At 44.3% G+C, this 17,794-nt stretch overlaps 1 protein-coding gene across 5 annotated transcripts in view; it reads right to left on the bottom strand.

Annotated features, from left to right (window-relative positions):
- Positions 1–2,813: 2,813 nt before the first annotated feature.
- Positions 2,814–17,794, bottom strand: part of Ntm (neurotrimin) — a 977,299-nt gene continuing 962,318 nt past the window's right edge. Inside the window, exons 8-11 of one of the 5 annotated variants that reach the window (XM_085689785.2) lie at positions 15,210–15,245; positions 9,913–9,945; positions 5,009–5,110; positions 2,814–3,758 (exon numbers count right to left, since the gene is read on the bottom strand). In XM_085689785.2, the coding sequence (XP_085545911.2) occupies positions 5,010–5,110; positions 9,913–9,945; positions 15,210–15,245 (170 nt within the window). In that variant the 3' untranslated portion in view covers positions 2,814–3,758; position 5,009. Of the gene's footprint in view, positions 5,111–9,912; positions 9,946–15,209; positions 15,246–17,794 lie in introns of all 5 variants that reach the window. The other 4 variants (XM_085689786.2, XM_087905741.1, XM_087905740.1 and 1 more) reach the window with 4 other exon arrangements.

Here is a 17,794-nt window from a genome sequence, read left to right as displayed (position 1 = left end):
TCAAAATCAGGTTCCCACAAACATTGCGTGAGCTCCCCAGTCCTGCACAGTAAGGGCTCTTAACATGAGGTTTGTGGTGAGTCTGAAGTAGCCCATTAATCACCAGACATTAGGCAAAGCATTGTGTGTATTTTTTTTTTTTGTCTCTTTGGATTCTAAAGATCAGAGTCAAGTCAAACAAAAGGTGTGGGAGTGGGAGGCACCAATCCATCCCTATGGCACACTGCCAAAAGGTACCAGTCAAATATGAGCAGGTACTTCTCACCAGCCTCCATAGAGTCGATGCCCACACTGGTGTAGATGTGGTTTCCGGTGGGGGTATTTATGATCTAGGAAAATGGGTGTCAAGTGTGGAAGGACACAGGAAGGACCCCAGGGATTTCAGATGTCAGAGGTAGCTTTTGTCTACTCGTCTTGTTTCCATTGAGAGCTGAGCCAACAGTATGCAAACACCAAATGTAACCCGTGCAAGCATTCCTGGGCCATGGGACACAACAGTTGTCACAGTATTGAGATGTCACCATGGGAACTTTTTCTGGAGGTCCCTCCTTTCATTCCTATTTCCTTTTGTTCCAAATATGAGGATTGAGAATAAAAGTTCTCATAACTTTTGAAGAAGTAAGCCATTAAGTCACTGTGCCTCCAGCCCTTGCCCTAGCAGGAGCATTAGCATCACAAATGCTCCTTATCCCAGAGTCTTACCTCCCAGGCCTAGGGAACCCTACAGTTTGTTTTCTCTTATTTTGCATCTTGTAGAGGGCAGTTTTGGACTAACAGCATTCTTGTTTCAGGAAGAACCGCTTTCTGTTATTAAACAATGCTCATTCCTGAGTACTGCAGGATCTTGCTCCTAACTTCTCCTTAAGGGACCGCTTCAAGTGTCTGCAGAATAGCCACTATGATTACGTGTTTTCTCTTCTGGGGAGCCATCCTGGAGGCCAAGACAATGTACTGGTTGTAGCATTTTTCCAGATTCACACCCTCCATCTGAATGGTTTTTAAATGCAGCTTTTCAGAATCCAGTCTTGCAGAAATCTTATAAAAACCCAAAGTCATTTAATAATATTGCATTTTAAAGCTAGATAGAGAAATATTTTATAACAGTAACAGCATTTCATATAAAAGGTAAGAAAAGGGAACCCAATAAACTAGTGATGGATCTGAACTAGAGCCTCGTTCTACATATTAGCAACTCAATTTTTTATTCTCAATACAGCACCAATACTCAGAAATTCCAATTCAAAAAGTCACGGGAACACTGGAAGTGCTATGGCTACTTTAGGAAACCTTAATCAAATATATGATAGATGCATAGATAGAGGGATATTCATTAAAAAAATCAACAACCTCCAAATTATAGAGATGAACTTGTGTACTTGCACCATATGCCAGAAGAAATTATTCAACTTATTTTGCAAGCTTGCACGGGAATAAAGTCAGCATTCAAAAATTAAAGCCAAACCAGGTCACCTTCATAAAGGCTGACGTATCAGAATGCATCAGACTTAAACTGGAAGAACTGATCTCACCTTGGGCTCAGGGAATCAGGGGTCTTTTCTATCAAAGTTCTAATCACAGGCTATGGGCATGATGGAGACTCATGATGCTGCACTGGACAAATGCAGTGATTCAGAGGGTTCTTTTTCACAAATCAAAGGATATTAATTTGCATTTATTTCCTTACAGGAGGAGGAAGTCAAGTGCTTGTGGAAATAATGTTTGAATTAAGAATAGAGAGAGGGAAGATCTAATGTCTTGAGTGGTTTGATTGGGTAGCTAAGAAATAACAAAGGAAATACTAACCACACAATCAATTACCAATGAACAAGGTCTGAGTTAAATTAACTCTGACATTTGGCTTAGAATTTTAAAAACTGTACGTAGAAAAGAAACAGTCTTATTCCCCTCATCAGACACTACTGATGTCAGTTGCGTTAAGCTGATTGCCAGCTGAAGGTGAATGACTGGCATGCACAGATGCATTTGGTCAACAGTACTTGCTACCTGGCATTATGATTCTGCCTGAGCAAAGACAGCTAGTTTTCTACAACCCTCCCTTTGCATATAGTTTTCTCTTTTAATGACAAGCAGCTCATTTTTATTAACAAATGTAATATTAGAAAATCATCCATGTTTTGCTGAACCCACACTGTATAGTTTTTAATCAAACGTATCTACACCATAGGTTCTTGTGATTGACAGGTCTGCTATCTTCTCATTTAAACTCAAGGTCCAGAAAATAGAATTTAAAGATGAGAGAGGCCAGTGAAATGCACCCAACACTCAATCAGATCTTTATGCTAATTCATCTGCTCACTTATCTCCAGCTTGACGAACAATAGCTGGCATTCATCATCACCAGCTACAGCACACGATGTGACCACCAGTGTGTCAATTAACCATGAACATAGCTCCCAATTAGTTCTGTCTACTGGTCAGAGCACAGACTTTATATGAGTAGTCACCATGCTTCAAGAAAGACATTCAGACCCACTGTGTCGAGTATGTATGTTTGTGGGAGACTCATTTATGGGGGAAGGAAAGGTACTGAAAATCTGTGTGTCTGGATGAGAACAAATGTTCTGTTGAAAGATGAACAGATTCGGTAGGAATGTTTGGGTAAAATGTTTAGGGCTTGTTCCTCTACAGCTATCCTCTTTGCATTCACAGATGCTGCCATGGTATAGCTAGTTGCCAGATTTTGATGACAGTTCTCCTATGGAACATCCTAATGTTGGGGTGGATGGTGTTGGGGTGGATGGAGTGGTCCTTAAGGAGGATGGTGACTCATCTCTGAGTTATAAGTGGTCCAGTATTCTTAAATTTATGTTTTATTTGGTATGAAGAAAAAAGTCACCTAGGCTCTATTTTGAATGACCATTATCACAGATTCTAATAAACACTTCAAGCACATTCTTGTTTCTAATAAAGGAATATTGATTCACAAGATTTGGGGTTATTTAATACACACCGGGATGAAATCAATGGAACTAGCAGTCATGACTGGACTTGACCATCCGACCCATAAGGAAACTGAAAAGCAGCAGGATCGTGGTAGCTTTCTACAAGACTCTCTGTAGGTATTGAAGACAAGGTCCCCATAAAATTTTGGTACCACTTGCATCCACAGAGAGGATGCAGGAAGTCTCAAAGTCTCTGGTGAGCATCAGCAAAGCACTCACCAAGGCAAGCTCCTTGCCCTTCCAGGCACAGTACAGCACCCCCACCTTCATTCTTCAGCCAGCCAGGCAACTTCACACCCCCCAGTCCCCCGATTACAGAATGAGGTATCAGACCAAGTGAAGAGGGACATGGAACACTTTTTAATGTCAAGTCAGAGACAACCCATCCCTCCCCTATCCCCCAATCCCACTTTCCCTCATCACATCAGGAACCCTCCCCGAGGCCTCTCTGGTCCCCAGACTTCGGGGAAGGAAAAAAAAAATGGTTACCTAAAAACTGCATTTTTCTTCTCTTTCATACACACTCACACGAAGGTGGAAAGTTAAATAAAATAAAGCAAGAGGATTAAGTTCTCCAGTAGTCACAAAGGCATCAGGGATTCCCGCAATGGGCTAAAGCAAGATGTTACTGACTGTTGGTTTAGATGGTCCAGTTGCTTGCTGTCCGTTAATGCCCCGAGGTGTGATGGAGATGCCAAGCTGGCGGCCTCCGCCTCAGAGAGCCACACCTGGAAAGATGCTGCGCCTGATATTAGTTATGGTTTCTGGTGTCCTTTCCGCTTCTGAGAAATGTCTCTGACATGTAAATAACCCAAGAAAAAAAAGGAAGGAGCTGATTACACAATTACCAGTAAACTCTATCATCTTTTAGAAGATCAACACACAGCTAACGCCATATACAGCATGCAGTAATGTCTGAGAAAGGACCCTGCTGAGAAACAAAATGGCTAGAACTCTAACAAAAAAAATATATGTATATATATATTTATATATACTGTATAATATATGTCATCAAAAGAAGCATAGCCAACAAAACAAGATAGAGTGCAGATCAACCTTCCATTTCTAAGCAGTGTGTAGATAGCATAGTACTGTCTGCATGGAATGCTAGAATGAGGAGTCTGTAGCGCTGGTGGAGGTGTTTGTTAAATCACATGTGTTTCTGGTGGATTTGCCAAAGCCCCACCAGGTGGTTAGTACCTGGTGCGTGGCCCACCAGTTGTAAACCTAGGTAAAAAGTACACTATTTGCTTTGCTTAATAAACACGCTTCTCTTCACCCCTCTCCTGTATGTTTTTAGTTTTGTCTCTCGCTTATGCACTAAGTTCTAGACTCATATCAGAAAATATAATTAATAAAATTAATAATGACTCAGAATCCCTTATTATCCATGATGTCCATGTAGTAAAATGAAAAACAAAAGCTTAACGATATATTTTGTGACTGTCGCGTTTGTGGGATTATGGTGCTGTCAGGCTGTCTTGTTTCCTTTTCTTTCTTTCTTTCTTTCTTTTTTTTTGTTGCTGTTGTCTTTTGTTTTTTCTTCTGATTTCACACTTCATGACACATGCCACCATGGCGCAGCCCACCAAAGGGCCCTCCGCGGCACATCTGGGCCCCTGCTTCTCACTCTGTGCTTGTCTCTACGGACCGATGGAATTTGGGATGGCCGACTCCAGAATGTTCCATGGTGGGGCACTTTAGTGGGCAGAGTGGCTGAGCCCTTGCCCACCCTGGCAACAAGAGAGGTCACACAGTGCAGCTTGTGGGTGGGTCCAAGCCAGGTGTGCCTTCTTCCCATTTGGGAAAAGAAAGAAAACTCAGTGGTACCTAAATATCTGCAAGGCAATTTTCAAATTTTTCCTTTTGTAAAACTTTTTTTTTGTTGCTTTCCCACGGTATTCTTTGTTCCCCTCCCTCGAATTTCTGTCCCATTGGCCGTGATTCTCTGAATTTCGTTTGATGCTGACTCGCTGTGTCGCTGTGCTGTCGTTGCATTGAGATGGAGTGGCAGCAGCTCTCCCCAGCAGGGAAGGGACACTCACATCAAAATTTGAGGAGCAGGTGTAAGACCAGGAGAGGGAGGAGCCAAATGCAGCCTTCCCTCCTTGATGACCCATTGCTCACTTCACTGACAGCGCCGGGGCCTGTGGAGAGAACACATATGTCATGAGCTACTTGCTGCAAGATGGGAAAAGTCCTCAGCAGTCACTTGGTCAGGTGTCACTTCTACCGAGCTTCCCTCTAGGATGAACATCTGGCGTTCCAACAATGGAAATGCTCCCAGACTCTCAAATCGGCACTCAGTGTGCAAAGCGGTAGCCTTCCCTGGCAAACAGAGAAGGCTCTGTCGAATCATCATTTGCCCATGGCATAACATGCTTCACTAACATCAAATCCTTGATCTCCTGGCTACTCGCCTCGTCACTCATCCATCCCCTTCTGCAATTCGACTGCCTCAAACATTTACAGAACCTACAGGCAATACAGCTTGTTCAGAAAAGGACCTGTTGGACCCTACAGTCTGTCTGCTCACTGCTGTCCCCCACAACAATGTGAATCTCTCAGTCTTGGGGTGGTGCTGGGATTCCCCTGGACTCCTTGGCCTCTTTCCCACCTGGTTGAGGTAACACCAGACTTTCACTCAAGTGTCTGACTGGCCCAAACCAGCTCACACCAGCTAGAGAGTGGACTAAGTAAGGAAGAAGACCATGTGCTGGGTGGACCAGGATGCAACTGGGGATGAATGTGGACAGTGGTGTGTAGCATCCACTTCAGAGGATGGCTACCGGGAGGGAAGTTTCCCTTTGAGGCACTCATTCACCTGGTTTACAAATAGACACCCTTTGCCAAACATGAGAGGCAAGAGCACTAAGTCCAAAGTGGTAAAACTCCCGAGTGGCTTCCCTGTTGTTGCAGACAAACTTCTGGGCTACTTTGGCTCTTGGGTCCAAGGATTGCCATGAAAAAGGAAGTGATGATTCCGAAATAGTACATATGGTCAGAACGCAGATGCGTTCGACGATTAAGGAACAGGGACATGGCCTCTGCTAGGACCTGCTCTGATCTGCTCTGGAACCCTGAAAGGCTATTTAGCACTGGTGACCATACTCTGTCCCTGTCCTCACCTGAACACTGCCAGCCCCTGATCTCCTGCCGCGGGAGCTCAGCACTGTGGTCACTTCAGATGAAATCAGACCAGATTCCACCAGACTTCCCGATTGCATGTGGGATCAGTCTGTCAAGTCCCAGAATCTCTGACCTAACTACTGCCCATATGATTACATTTCTTGCTCCTTTAGGTCAGCAGCTGTTAATGTTACATCAGCAAGGTCACAGCAGTCACACATCGGGGACATTTTGGCAATGTTAAATTGTCATGCTGAAAAGCCCAGGGAACCCTGTTCTGCTCTGTGTCTGACAGGAGGTGATCCAGGAGACACAAACTGGAAAGTATTCTTGTGGACACAGGTGATGAAGTATAATCATGAAAAACGGATGACTTACCTTTCAATTGCTTGTCACATAGGACTAGCCGCCAAGTGCTCCCACAGTCCTAGAACCTAGCTGCTAATTTTCCATCCAAAGCGGCACAAAGACAACTCCCTCTCTAACAGCCACTCCTTGTCTTCATGCCTTTCCTTATTCTCACGGGAGAGATGTCCCTCCTTAACTTCCCAAGGAAAGAGGCTACATTTCTATACTTTGATGATGTCTTTTCCTCTCTGCACTGCTCTGTTCTTTCCGCTTCGGCCCTTGTCTATGCTTGTGGCTGTGAGACCTTATATACAGACCATGAAAGCCGGGTTCCATTTCTCCCCTGGTAAAGTGAGTGGTCCATTCCTATTTCTACATGTGCCTTGCTCAGTGCAATTTAAAAAATGTCCTGAGTATTTAATTCGTTGGGAATCTATCAGGGTACAGACTGTAGCACGTGGCTCTCTGTGTCTTTCTCTCTCTCTCATCTCTTTTGTTCTCTGAATGCCCAGGCATTCAGCTTTATCACCCATTCCTTAATCAACCTCAGTATTTCTCACCCTCTCTGCCCAGTTACCTACCATGACCAGGAAGCTAGCTGGGGACAAAAGAGATTTGAGAAAAAATGCCAGTTCCCTGAGAACTCATGGATGCTCCTTTTCTCCTACATTTCCTCCTTTCATGATTAACTGAAGGGCAGAAACCACAAACTATTCAGAATACAGCAGTAAGAAAAGTCCATGTAAGGCCAAACACCACCTGTCCATCCTGGAGCCTCTGTACGGTGACCTGGTAGCTCTGCTGGGTACTCTCTCTGAGGTTCGTGTTCAATTACATTAGTAACCCCCACCACCACCACGCCACTCCAGAGCTCCATTGTGGCTCAGCTCTACATTGGGAAACTGTACAGGATATAGTACCAGGACAGCTCTTAAGCCCGCAAACTGTAGAAAACAGAACAGTGCCTGTGAACACATCACTTTGCTTGGAGGAAGGGTTGATTGTCTGGTGAAATTCACAGGGACTTCCCGCTGTTCTTATTCAGGTCTGAGTTACCTTGCTCAGACAGCCCACTGCCTCAACCCTATGCACACACTTTCTCCTTCCCCACCCTGTCTGTCTCTTTAGCACCTACAGGAAAACCTGACTTAGTATGAAGGAGCAGGAGACAGACAGCCCAAGGTTAAAGGCCTTTCCGTGCCTGCTGGAGGGGACACACCTGCAGTGACTCACCTCCCAAGTCACAGAGTTCACTGGCTACTGCTGCCATCAGCTGCTGGGACCTCTCACATTTATCCCCTACATTAATTTCAGAGTGAGGTTCCCACACCTCCAAATTGCTCCAGCTGAGTGCTTCAGCCTTAACAAAAACATCTGGTTCCCTGGTAGAAGGTACAGCATCACAGCTATCTGCCCCCTTAGGCTGTCTTCCTGCCACGTTTTCTTAAATATTCTTAGTCCCGGGCATGGGGGCACAGGTTCACACATAGATACAGAAACACCCACAAACGGGCACGTGCACGCACACACATGCATCACACACACACATGCACACACACGTGCACACACATGCACACACACGCATCACACACACACACGCACACACACATGCACACACACACATGCACACACACACACACATGCACACACACACACACACCACACACTGGCTGACACTTCCCCTACGTATTCTTTTTCTTTTGCAAGCTCACAGTCTCTAGCCCTTTGTCTGAAACATTCATTCTTCATTTAACTCACTGCTTTTCATTATTCCTCTGCTCTGGGCTCCGTTGGCTTCCTCCAGGCAGTATTCCTTGACTCTGTCAGTAACCTATCCATCCTACCATTAAATATACCCCCAGAATACTAATATTCTAAATTCTCCTCATTTGTCTGACATGCAGTTCCTCCTAAGTGTCACCACCAAGTAAAACTGCTTCTCCTCCTCCTCCTATCTTCTTGTTTGTTAGTTTGAGGCAGGATCTCCCGACCTTTCTCTGGCTGAATTGGAAATCTTAATCCTCTGACTCAGGACTCCAAGTTCTGGAGTCATAGCTACACACCATCATATCTGGTTTGCTACGACTTCCTAATGGCAGAGTATGTGTCTCATTGACCATAGCAGGTGTTCAGTGTTTACTGACTAAAGAAGAGACCTTTGACTTATACTGACATGTCTATGCTTGCCTCCTGCTTCTGTTTTCCTTTTTGCTAAAATTATACTTGTTTTTAAAAAATAAGTATAATAAGCAAAAAAATAAATAAATAAAAACACTTTTTCTTCTGTGTCTTCTGCTTTGTTTCAATTTCTCTTACATTTGTCTAACTCTGTCCAACAAAGTCATCCAAGGTCCCAGGACTGAGCAACTCTACCAAGAAGCAAAGTCTCATGGACCAGGAATTCAAGAGTGCTGGGGATCTATTACAGTATCTAAGGTCTGGCCCGAGGATTGCTATTTCTTTTGGAATTTTTTTTGAAACTTTACTTTCGAGAGCTCAAGCGTCTTCTCTGGTCCCTTGACTTCAGTTTTCAATCGTAATTTGCTTCCCACCAGCTCAGGTCATGTATCTTCAGGGAAGGGCGAGGTTGATAGCTAACCCAGCTGGGCACTGCTGAAGGCTGGCCTGCCCCACCCTGAGAAAATACTGAGCAAATACCAGGGGAGAGAATGCCATGGGGTGAAACTCTTTGGTCCAGGCAGGCATAGGTCACAGCCTGCTAAGAGCAAGGCCCGTTCCCAGTGGATGCTAGGGAAGTGACAGTTCATCCCATCTGTCTGGTGACACGGTCACTCAGATGAGGCATCTGTTCTTCACCCAGCCACGCCCCCACTCCACATCGGATGCCTTTATTGCCACTATCTCATTAGAGAGCAGCGGAGGCCTAAAGAGACTAATTACCGGGACAGTTAGGGTCTCGCACGACAGCGAGGAGTGTCAATTATCCATCGGAAACATCTGGCTGCCATGAAAGCCTCAAATAAGACACATTTTTATTCCTGTCCCAGTGACTCACCCAAGAACCTCCCCTTTCCTCCCAAGCCTCCCTCCCTCTCCCCATGTTCCTTCTAGCTCTGAGTTAGAGAAGGAGTGAGAAGGATAAGCAAAGGCAGCATGCAAGGCAATGGCCTGAGAAGACTGAGGCATTAGAGAGAGCTTCATGGGGGGGTAAAAAAGGCAAGCCCAGGGCCAGGGTCCCAGAATCCAGCTCTTTCGAATACGGGCAGGTGCTCATTAGTGCCGCCATAAGGGCCAGTTAAACTCGTGCAAGTGGAGCAACTCGCGTAGGGTATGACGTCATAGGGGATGGAGTTAATCTAGGCTGATGGCAAATCGCTCAAGGGTCAGAAAGAGTTTCCTCTAGGATGCTGAAGGGTGAGCTCAGAGATGGAGACATCTAGGAGGAGGCGAAGACAACTACCTACCCCATTCCCACTAAGGCATCAGCTGCCTGAGACGTAAATATACAAACCTTTCCAAGGGATCAGGGCTGTAGTTTTCACTTCTAAAAAAAAAAATTAAAAACAAGCCACTGTTAAGGCAGAAAGCATCGTCAGGTGCTTACTTTGCCCTCAGATGGTCTTGGAAATAAGCCAGACTTACTGGCCTAAGAGATTTCCCCAGGCCCTTATACCTGCCTCGGGTCATACTGACCGCTGTCCATCACTCACAGCCAGGCCTTCCGCGTTTTTGTTTGTTTGTTTTGTTTTTAACTGGGAGTGAACTGGAGGCAAGGAAGAGTATGGATGACAATTACTGTGGACTGAAGCAGAGCCTGAGTCCACACTTGCTCTTACAAGACACCTACTCCTTTGGAGTCTGAGCTGCTGAGTCAAAACTTCTTCAGAGAGATGTCCACACCCTCATCCGACTACCCCGGATTCACTGAATTCTGTAGTCTTAAGAATAAAGTTGACTGATACAGCAGGATTTATGCTACAGCAATTTGTGTGTGAGAACCCTTGCTAATCGTAAGATGTGGAAGTCTGACTCGCTTTTACCTATGTCTTGTCTTTTACAAACTCTGACAAACCAGCTCTTAGAAGAGGAGTCTTGGCGTTTAATATCTGATTTCAAGCTGGCCTAATGGGACACCCTCTCTCTGGGGTTACCAGAGACAGTGGCATCTGTAAACTGTGGGACTTTCTGTAAATACAGGAAGAGAGAGACAGCTCTGTTGACTGGATTGTGAAAGAGCCCTGTTTTCCTTACTGTATGCTCTTGGAAGAATATGCAGGGCTTTTGCAACTTTTCTGTGGATGGCTGAGAGCTTTGATGACTTGATTTGTGTAATGTATTTCTCTAGTCAAGGGCCTGTGTAGTTGCTCATCCAGATCCAGGGAGCATAAGGACAATCACCAAAGCCTTGGGCCCTGAAGTGTTACTGTGGGAGCCTGTTCTTTGTCCAGAGGTGCTCACATTTGGAGAGATGGCAGTCTTCAATACAGTGCATCCTAATGGAAACCTCGGTGTTTGTGGTATGACAAATGCATATTGTGCCTCAGGCTCTGGAGCTGTTCTTTAATGGCTCCAGGCCTAGGAAACCTCCTGATTTAAGTGGCTGTTACCAACCTTAAGAAGCCCTTCTGAACACATAAAGATGTGAGAGATGAGCCAATGTTTAGTATTTGAAAAAATGACCAGGTAACGTTAAGATGGGAGAGGGAAATCAGATGTGGTGTACCCATATGACTAATCCATAGCCCTTTGGAGTACTTGCTGGGTCCTTGGAGTGGTCCAGAAGCTGAGGAGGGGCTGCTTTATGAGTCTCTGTGCCAAGAAGGACAGTGTCTGGAAGGAAAGAGAGCCTGGGGAAATGTTGGGGGGATAAAGAAACCATGCAGACTTTGCCTCCAGACCACAAGCAGTGTAAATGTAAGGTGTCCTGTAGGTTGTTACCTACAGAGTATTGAGGTTACTTGCTCAAATAGGGCTACGAAAGGACATAAGTAGTTCCTATGTAGATCTGAGACTATAAGGAAGGCACACATTCCTGATTTAGGAACCACATAGAAAATCAAGAAACTGTTTACACATATGTTCCCATTCATCTTCCCCAGCCCTGGATTCCTGGTGCAACCATTTGAGAAAAAAAAATTCAATTCTTTAGCATTCCCAGGATAAAGGGCAATTTGATACTTGTTCCGACCTTATCTAGAACTCATTCTTTGGGGTCTTTTCTAGGTCCCAGTGTTTCAGCCAACTTGCTTAGTGTGCAGGGGGGAATGCAGGCCTGCTGTTCTTCTGTAGACTATAGTCTACTTTTGTTCTAGCACGAAGAAGAGCTACTGGAGGTTTGGCACCATCCTCTCTGTCACGGTGACTTTCTGTCATTGTGTGAACTTTGTGAGAACCTCCGAAACCAGTGGTAGCCTCAAGCTGTAGACTTTGAGTAGCATTTCAGCTATCAAGAAAAGAAACAAACAAGCCGGGCATGATTACATGATTTGAGTCCCAGCAATTGGGATGCAGAAGCAGGCAGATCTCTGTGAGTTTGAGATCAGCCTGGTCCATATAGTGAATTCCAGGTTAATCAGCAAAAAAGGAGAGAGAGAGAGAGAAAGAGAGAGAGAGAGAGAGAGAGAGAAAGGAGAGGGAAAAATAAGAGAGGGAGAGATGACTCAGTGGTTGAAAGCCCTGGCTATTCTTGCAGAGAACACAGATTCAATTCTCAGTATTACATGGCAATTCATAACCACCTATACCTCTAGTTCCAGGTGATTGGACACCTTATATCACAAGGCATGCATGTGGTACATAGGCATGCATGCAGGTAACATACATAAAATAAAATTTAAAATTAGAAAAGCAATTCTTGACAATCCAAGTAATTTTTTCAATCGGACCTTGACTCAAATTTAGCAGATCCTTTTGCTAATGATATATTAACATAAAGCCAGACAGGACCATAGTGATCTGGTAAAGATTAAGAAAAAGGAAAACTGAGGGAAGAGGCAAGAAAGAACAACAGAAGGGAAGAAGGGAGGGAGGGAAAGAGGGATGAAATATATATATATATATATATATATGAAGAATATCCTAAATCAGGTAATATTGCATATGTCTTTTCATTCCAGAAATGATAATTATGTCAGCAAAGCAGATATTCGTAAATGAATCTAAGTGCTCAGATAAGTTCAGGGCTAGCCTGTAAATCTCACAGGAAGAAATTTGCTTCTGGGTGAATATGGTTATTCAACCCACTGCTCTAGAAAAAAAAGATAACAGATTTTTTTCCCCATATACATGCCATAGAAATGCTGACTGCATGATGCTTTGCTAGATTGGCCTAGCTGACTATGTTGAATTCTCTGCAGGAAGACCTGATCATCTCCTTCTGATTCTTAGGAGGGGCTCTCTGCATTTGTTGCCCATTCTTTAACACTGGGAGGCTCGAGCGTATTAATAAGCCAGCATCTCTGAGCCCAGCGATACCATCAGATCTGAGCAGATTGAGGACAGAGGGCCAAGAGATGAGAGGAGAGCAGCTGTGGGGCCGCTGAGCTTGCAGCGTGTGCCAGTGTTCTTACCCACGCAGAAGCTCGGTGAGGGAAGACGGCACAGCCCAAAGTTCTTATTTATCACTTTGAGACGCCTGCACCACCAAATATTAATACAGGAAGGTGACATGCAATCTGTTGTGTTTGCAAAAGGGAGGCAGAGAAATATGTCAGGGGTGGCAAAAATGCTGAGGAGGAACAAAATTCTCTTATCACTTCTCGTCCATTCCGATATTAGGCAGCAAGGCAGCCTCAGATTTCTATAAAGGCCAGGGGTTTCCTGTTGTAGAAACTCATACATTCCTGTAAGTTTTTCTGTAAGAAGAGCATCCCTTGGAGATGTTCCTGGAGAAAACAGCTCTCTGGTTTGTTCTATTGGAGACCAGCCATGCTAAGAGGAAAATGAATGCAGATAAAAGACTGAAAGTGTTCAAGTGCGTGGTTTGCTTCTTCTAAAATATGACGAGCTTCACAGTCTAGTCCAGTGGTTATGCTAAACGACACATGAATCTCTCAGAACATTCCAGGTTTCTGTAGTCTAAACTTTCTGCCCTAACTTACACCCAACAAGGGGGCTTTCTGAGATGAAGGGGTGAGAGGACTTCATAATGGAAGGAAACTTTCTCCCAAGTCTCATTGCACATGGTTTTGCTTTGGGGAGGTGCTTCTCCACAATTAAATATAACTTCAATTAAGACTGGCTTGTTAGAGACCACTCCCTGAATGTGAAATGCTCCAATTTTCTCTGACAATGTAGTTCTAGTGGTCAGATTAGCTTAATAATTTATAAAAGCATCATAGGGGCATCTGTCCTATTTACTGCTGACGTTAGTGTTTCTCTAATGCTTTTTATTTTCGCTCTGAATGGTGCATCATTTGGGAGTTCAAAGGCAGGAATGGCGTCACAAGTTTAGTCTGAATCCATCCATGAACTCCCCCTTTTGCTTTCCTGTTCTTTGTTTCGTTTTCCTGTTCTGACTCATCAGCAAGAGTGGATGGATGTAGCCCCACCTCTTTTTTTTTATGATAAAAGCACTTTTCTTCACTTGTCACATAGCTCTCCTGCAATTCATTTCTTTTTTTCCCTCCACTTCCCAGATCTAATGCTGTCTTTGGTGAGTGTTCACACAGTTAGAATGCAAATGGATGAACAGAATGGGTGCAGGGGAAGGGTGGGATGGGGAAGGTCAGAAGACTGTGTTGGGAGTTGGGAGTAAGGAGTTCATATTGAGCTAACAAAGGGGCCAAAATAGTCATTGAAGGCTAGAACTATTGCTCCGTGGTAAGGCATTGCCTAATCTGTGAGAGGCCATGAACTTAAATATCCAGTTTACTATCCAGACAAACAAAACAACCACTGTCCTCTAGAGTAGGACAGGGACCTGTGGTGACAATTTTGCAATATATCACTGTCTCTAGGTGAGTGGACCTGGGGGAAATGGAAAGAGACACCAAGTATCCACAGAGCGGCAAGAGATAAACAAGTCATAAATAGGCAAGAGGTGAGAGTAGAAGGAGGGGTCATTGACTGGTGAGAAGAAACGAAAAAGAAAGGAAATACGGAGTGTGTCCTGTATGGAGGAAGCCCCTGTCTTTTAGCCTGTATCTGGAGACTCAAACTGCGATGCTGTGCTTCAGAGCCTTTTAAATGCTGGACACTGGAACAACTCCAAAGGACAGATTACTCCAGAGAAGATGGGAAGAAGTCCAAATGAGGTTACACGACTCGTCTAAGAACTGAGGCCTCCTCAAAGTCAGCTGTGGACTACAGTTTTTTTGGTGCCTCGTCCTGAATCCTTGGGAAGCCTGTGGACCAGGAGATGGTGACATGAGTATTGTCTGAGCTTGTTGCCGAGCGACATCACCAGAACGCTGTATGTGCGATCTCAGGTACCTTTGTACCGTGCTACCACTGTGGTCAGCAGGTGTATTGTCTTCTCGTTGGTTCAAATTTAGTTGCTCAAACCTTTGTCTTCATGCTGGTCTCTGGGTCTGGCATTTTTAACGATGCTTTATTTGCCTTACTAATCTCAGCCCTCCAAGACGATGTGTGCAAGGAACGGGCAGAGGAAAAGGCTCCCATGACATTTTGCCAGCGCCCAGGAGCCTCCTTTAATAACCATTGACTGCCACATTCTAAGCAACGTTACTGCTATGAATATCAGGAAATGAACATCAGGAATAGAGCGAGGGTGAAGGCAAGGGAGAGGGTGAGGGTTTTAGGATTGAGGAGAAGGGGAGGAAAACAGAAGGCAAAGGGGATACTGACCTTGCAATAAAGTTGAGCTTGTAGGCTCATTTAGTTCTAAATCGGGTGGGGGACATACAGGAGAGAAAAATGAAAACAGACACATAAATTATATACAGTCTCTATATATTTTTCATATATAGTTTGTATACTGCATTTCACAAGCATTTCTAAACGAAAGGATAAATAAAGGAAGACACAAACCAAAGGTCATAGGACAAGGTGCAGCAAGACAAACATCGAAATGTTTTCTGTCCCTTAACAGGGATGGGATGGTGGGCAGCAAGACAGAGGACCACCCTATGTATTTTTTCAGTGCAGATGGATTTAGTCTTCTCGTCTACTGAGATTGGGAACAAGCAAACTGCAAACAAAGAACCAAAGTTTGTTGCCAGGCAAAATTTTTCCTACCATATCTTCATCCCATTTTTTTTATAGTTAAAGACGAAATCCAGCAATTTCTGGTCTCATGGTACCATGATCTGAATTCAATTAGGGCTCCCTGGAGCTACTGTGATTCAGGAAGCCTTATTGGTTGTTAATGGCAAGGTCTGACCTTCTCCTATAGGACTTACATCTCCCAAGATATAATCTTATTAGGAGTTCCTTACGCCAGATCCCTCACTTTTCAGGGCGGCATGGAAAGAATACCTTTTTATGATTTATGTGCAAGTCAATGACAAAATGACAATTATTTAGCTGGCTTTCTACAATGGTTCTGGAGAAAAATTTAATAATCATGGATGCTCTATATTCACAAAAGTAAGTGCAACTGTCCAGTGTGCCCTCGTCTGCTTGGTGACTTCTAATGAAAATGATACAGAACATTATTCCCTGAACAATTTGTATTTGTCAAGGAACCTCACTAATAGTGACCTTCAACTATGAACTTGGGAAGCACAGTAATGTCTGGGCTAGACCTGGTTGGGGATGAGGGGTGGAAAATACTCATCGTAAACATGATTGGGATTTCACCAGCTCTTTAGAAGAATGGTGCCCATGTAGATCTATGGTGACAGGTTCCTCAGGAAGAGTCTCACAAATGAAACTAACAAATGAAATTGATTTCTAATTCACGAAATTTGAAGGAGGTTGCAAGTTTGCCTCCCCCTCCTAGAGATTTTGTTTCTCACTGCTCTGAGACCTCTTCCATTAAGGAGCATCTCCACCTGTACTTCATTCGTCTGTGGTTAACCCAGGCCTCCTCCATTTATTTGCAAAGGTGCTATTAGTTCATAATGGACGCGTAGCAAACCCTAGAATCTAGGAAGCTGACAATGAGAAAAATATCACGAAGGCGGCAGAGGGTGAAAGCTCTCTTATCAGTGATGGGAAGGGAGGGAAAGCAAAGCTGTGATTGCCATGCATGTGTCTGCTGAAAAAACCAACGTCAAAGCCATTTCTCTCTCCCTGGAGGAGGAAGACCATTAAAAAGAATGGCTGTGGCCGAAGGGCAGGGTGTGGGAAGGCACATAGGGAAACACTGTTTTAACACTGTAAACCTTGGTTTTCAAGACACAGGAGAATAGGTCTGCTTCTTTCCAATCCTACCCTTTGTGCATACAGACAGGTATCTTCCATAAACCCCCAAAGGCCTGACAGATAAGAGGGGCACATATGACTGTCCCTGTACATGGGAGAATCCTTTTGACTTTAGCCATGCACAAAGTGGGGGGGGGGTGGCGGTCCTGATGCTGCCCCCCACACAAGGGAGGCACATGGCTGTCGCTGGACATGAAAGAATCTTAGAGCTGTTGAGGTCCTAAGCATCACACTCATTCCAGTCACAGCGAGCCCCTTCTCAGCTGTGTGTTCTGAGATCAAACATGGCTTCCCTTTTCCAACCCCCTCAGCTAAGGCTGGGCTGCATATCCTATACTGAGTAGGAGGTTGGGAAGGTGGACTTGGGAAGCAGAAATGGTACCACAGAATGTGTGTTGTTAGCACCAAGGGTATGTGGCAGGGGCAGAATGCAGAGTGGGCCCCTGAGGTTGTGAGATTGCCTGGAAGTTCACAAACCAGGTTACATCTTTCTTTTTCCCTTCCTATCACATTCCTGTATCTTTAACACAGGGAGTGGGAAAAACTGGGAAATTTGACAATCATTTACCTTGGTAGGGTATGGATAAACATGCTCAAAAACCAACTAGAAATTAATCACATGGCCCATAGGAAGTATCTGAAACCATGAAGGATTTAAAGCCATTGGCAGACATCTGAAGTCCTTCCTGATGGTAAATGGGCATGTGTGCTCACCCCTGTGTTCACATTGCTCACAGGTTCTAGACATACAATGCTTTCCATGAAGCTTGCTTACTGCTTCTGCCGCAAATACAAGGACTAGGTACGAAATGAGGGTAGAAAAAAATTGCTTTATAAACTTAGTCCCTCAGTAAAGATTTAAGAATCCGGTGCATGAACAATGCTATGAGATCATTCGAGATGATGGGGAGGGTGGGCAAATGTCTTTACTAGTCATTGACACAAACAGAGAACTTGGAAAATCCCATTTTCTGTCTTCTTTATCTGCCCATCTCTGAAATGAATATTATTAAGGATTCCAAGGGCTGCGATTCAGCTCTTATGAATGTCATTCAGATTTTCTT

Source organism: Myodes glareolus, chromosome 4 (assembly GCF_982192425.1).
Source record: "Myodes glareolus chromosome 4, mMyoGla1.1, whole genome shotgun sequence".
Classification (NCBI taxonomy): domain Eukaryota; kingdom Metazoa; phylum Chordata; class Mammalia; order Rodentia; family Cricetidae; genus Myodes; species Myodes glareolus.
This window is presented reverse-complemented; position numbering and strand designations above follow the sequence as displayed.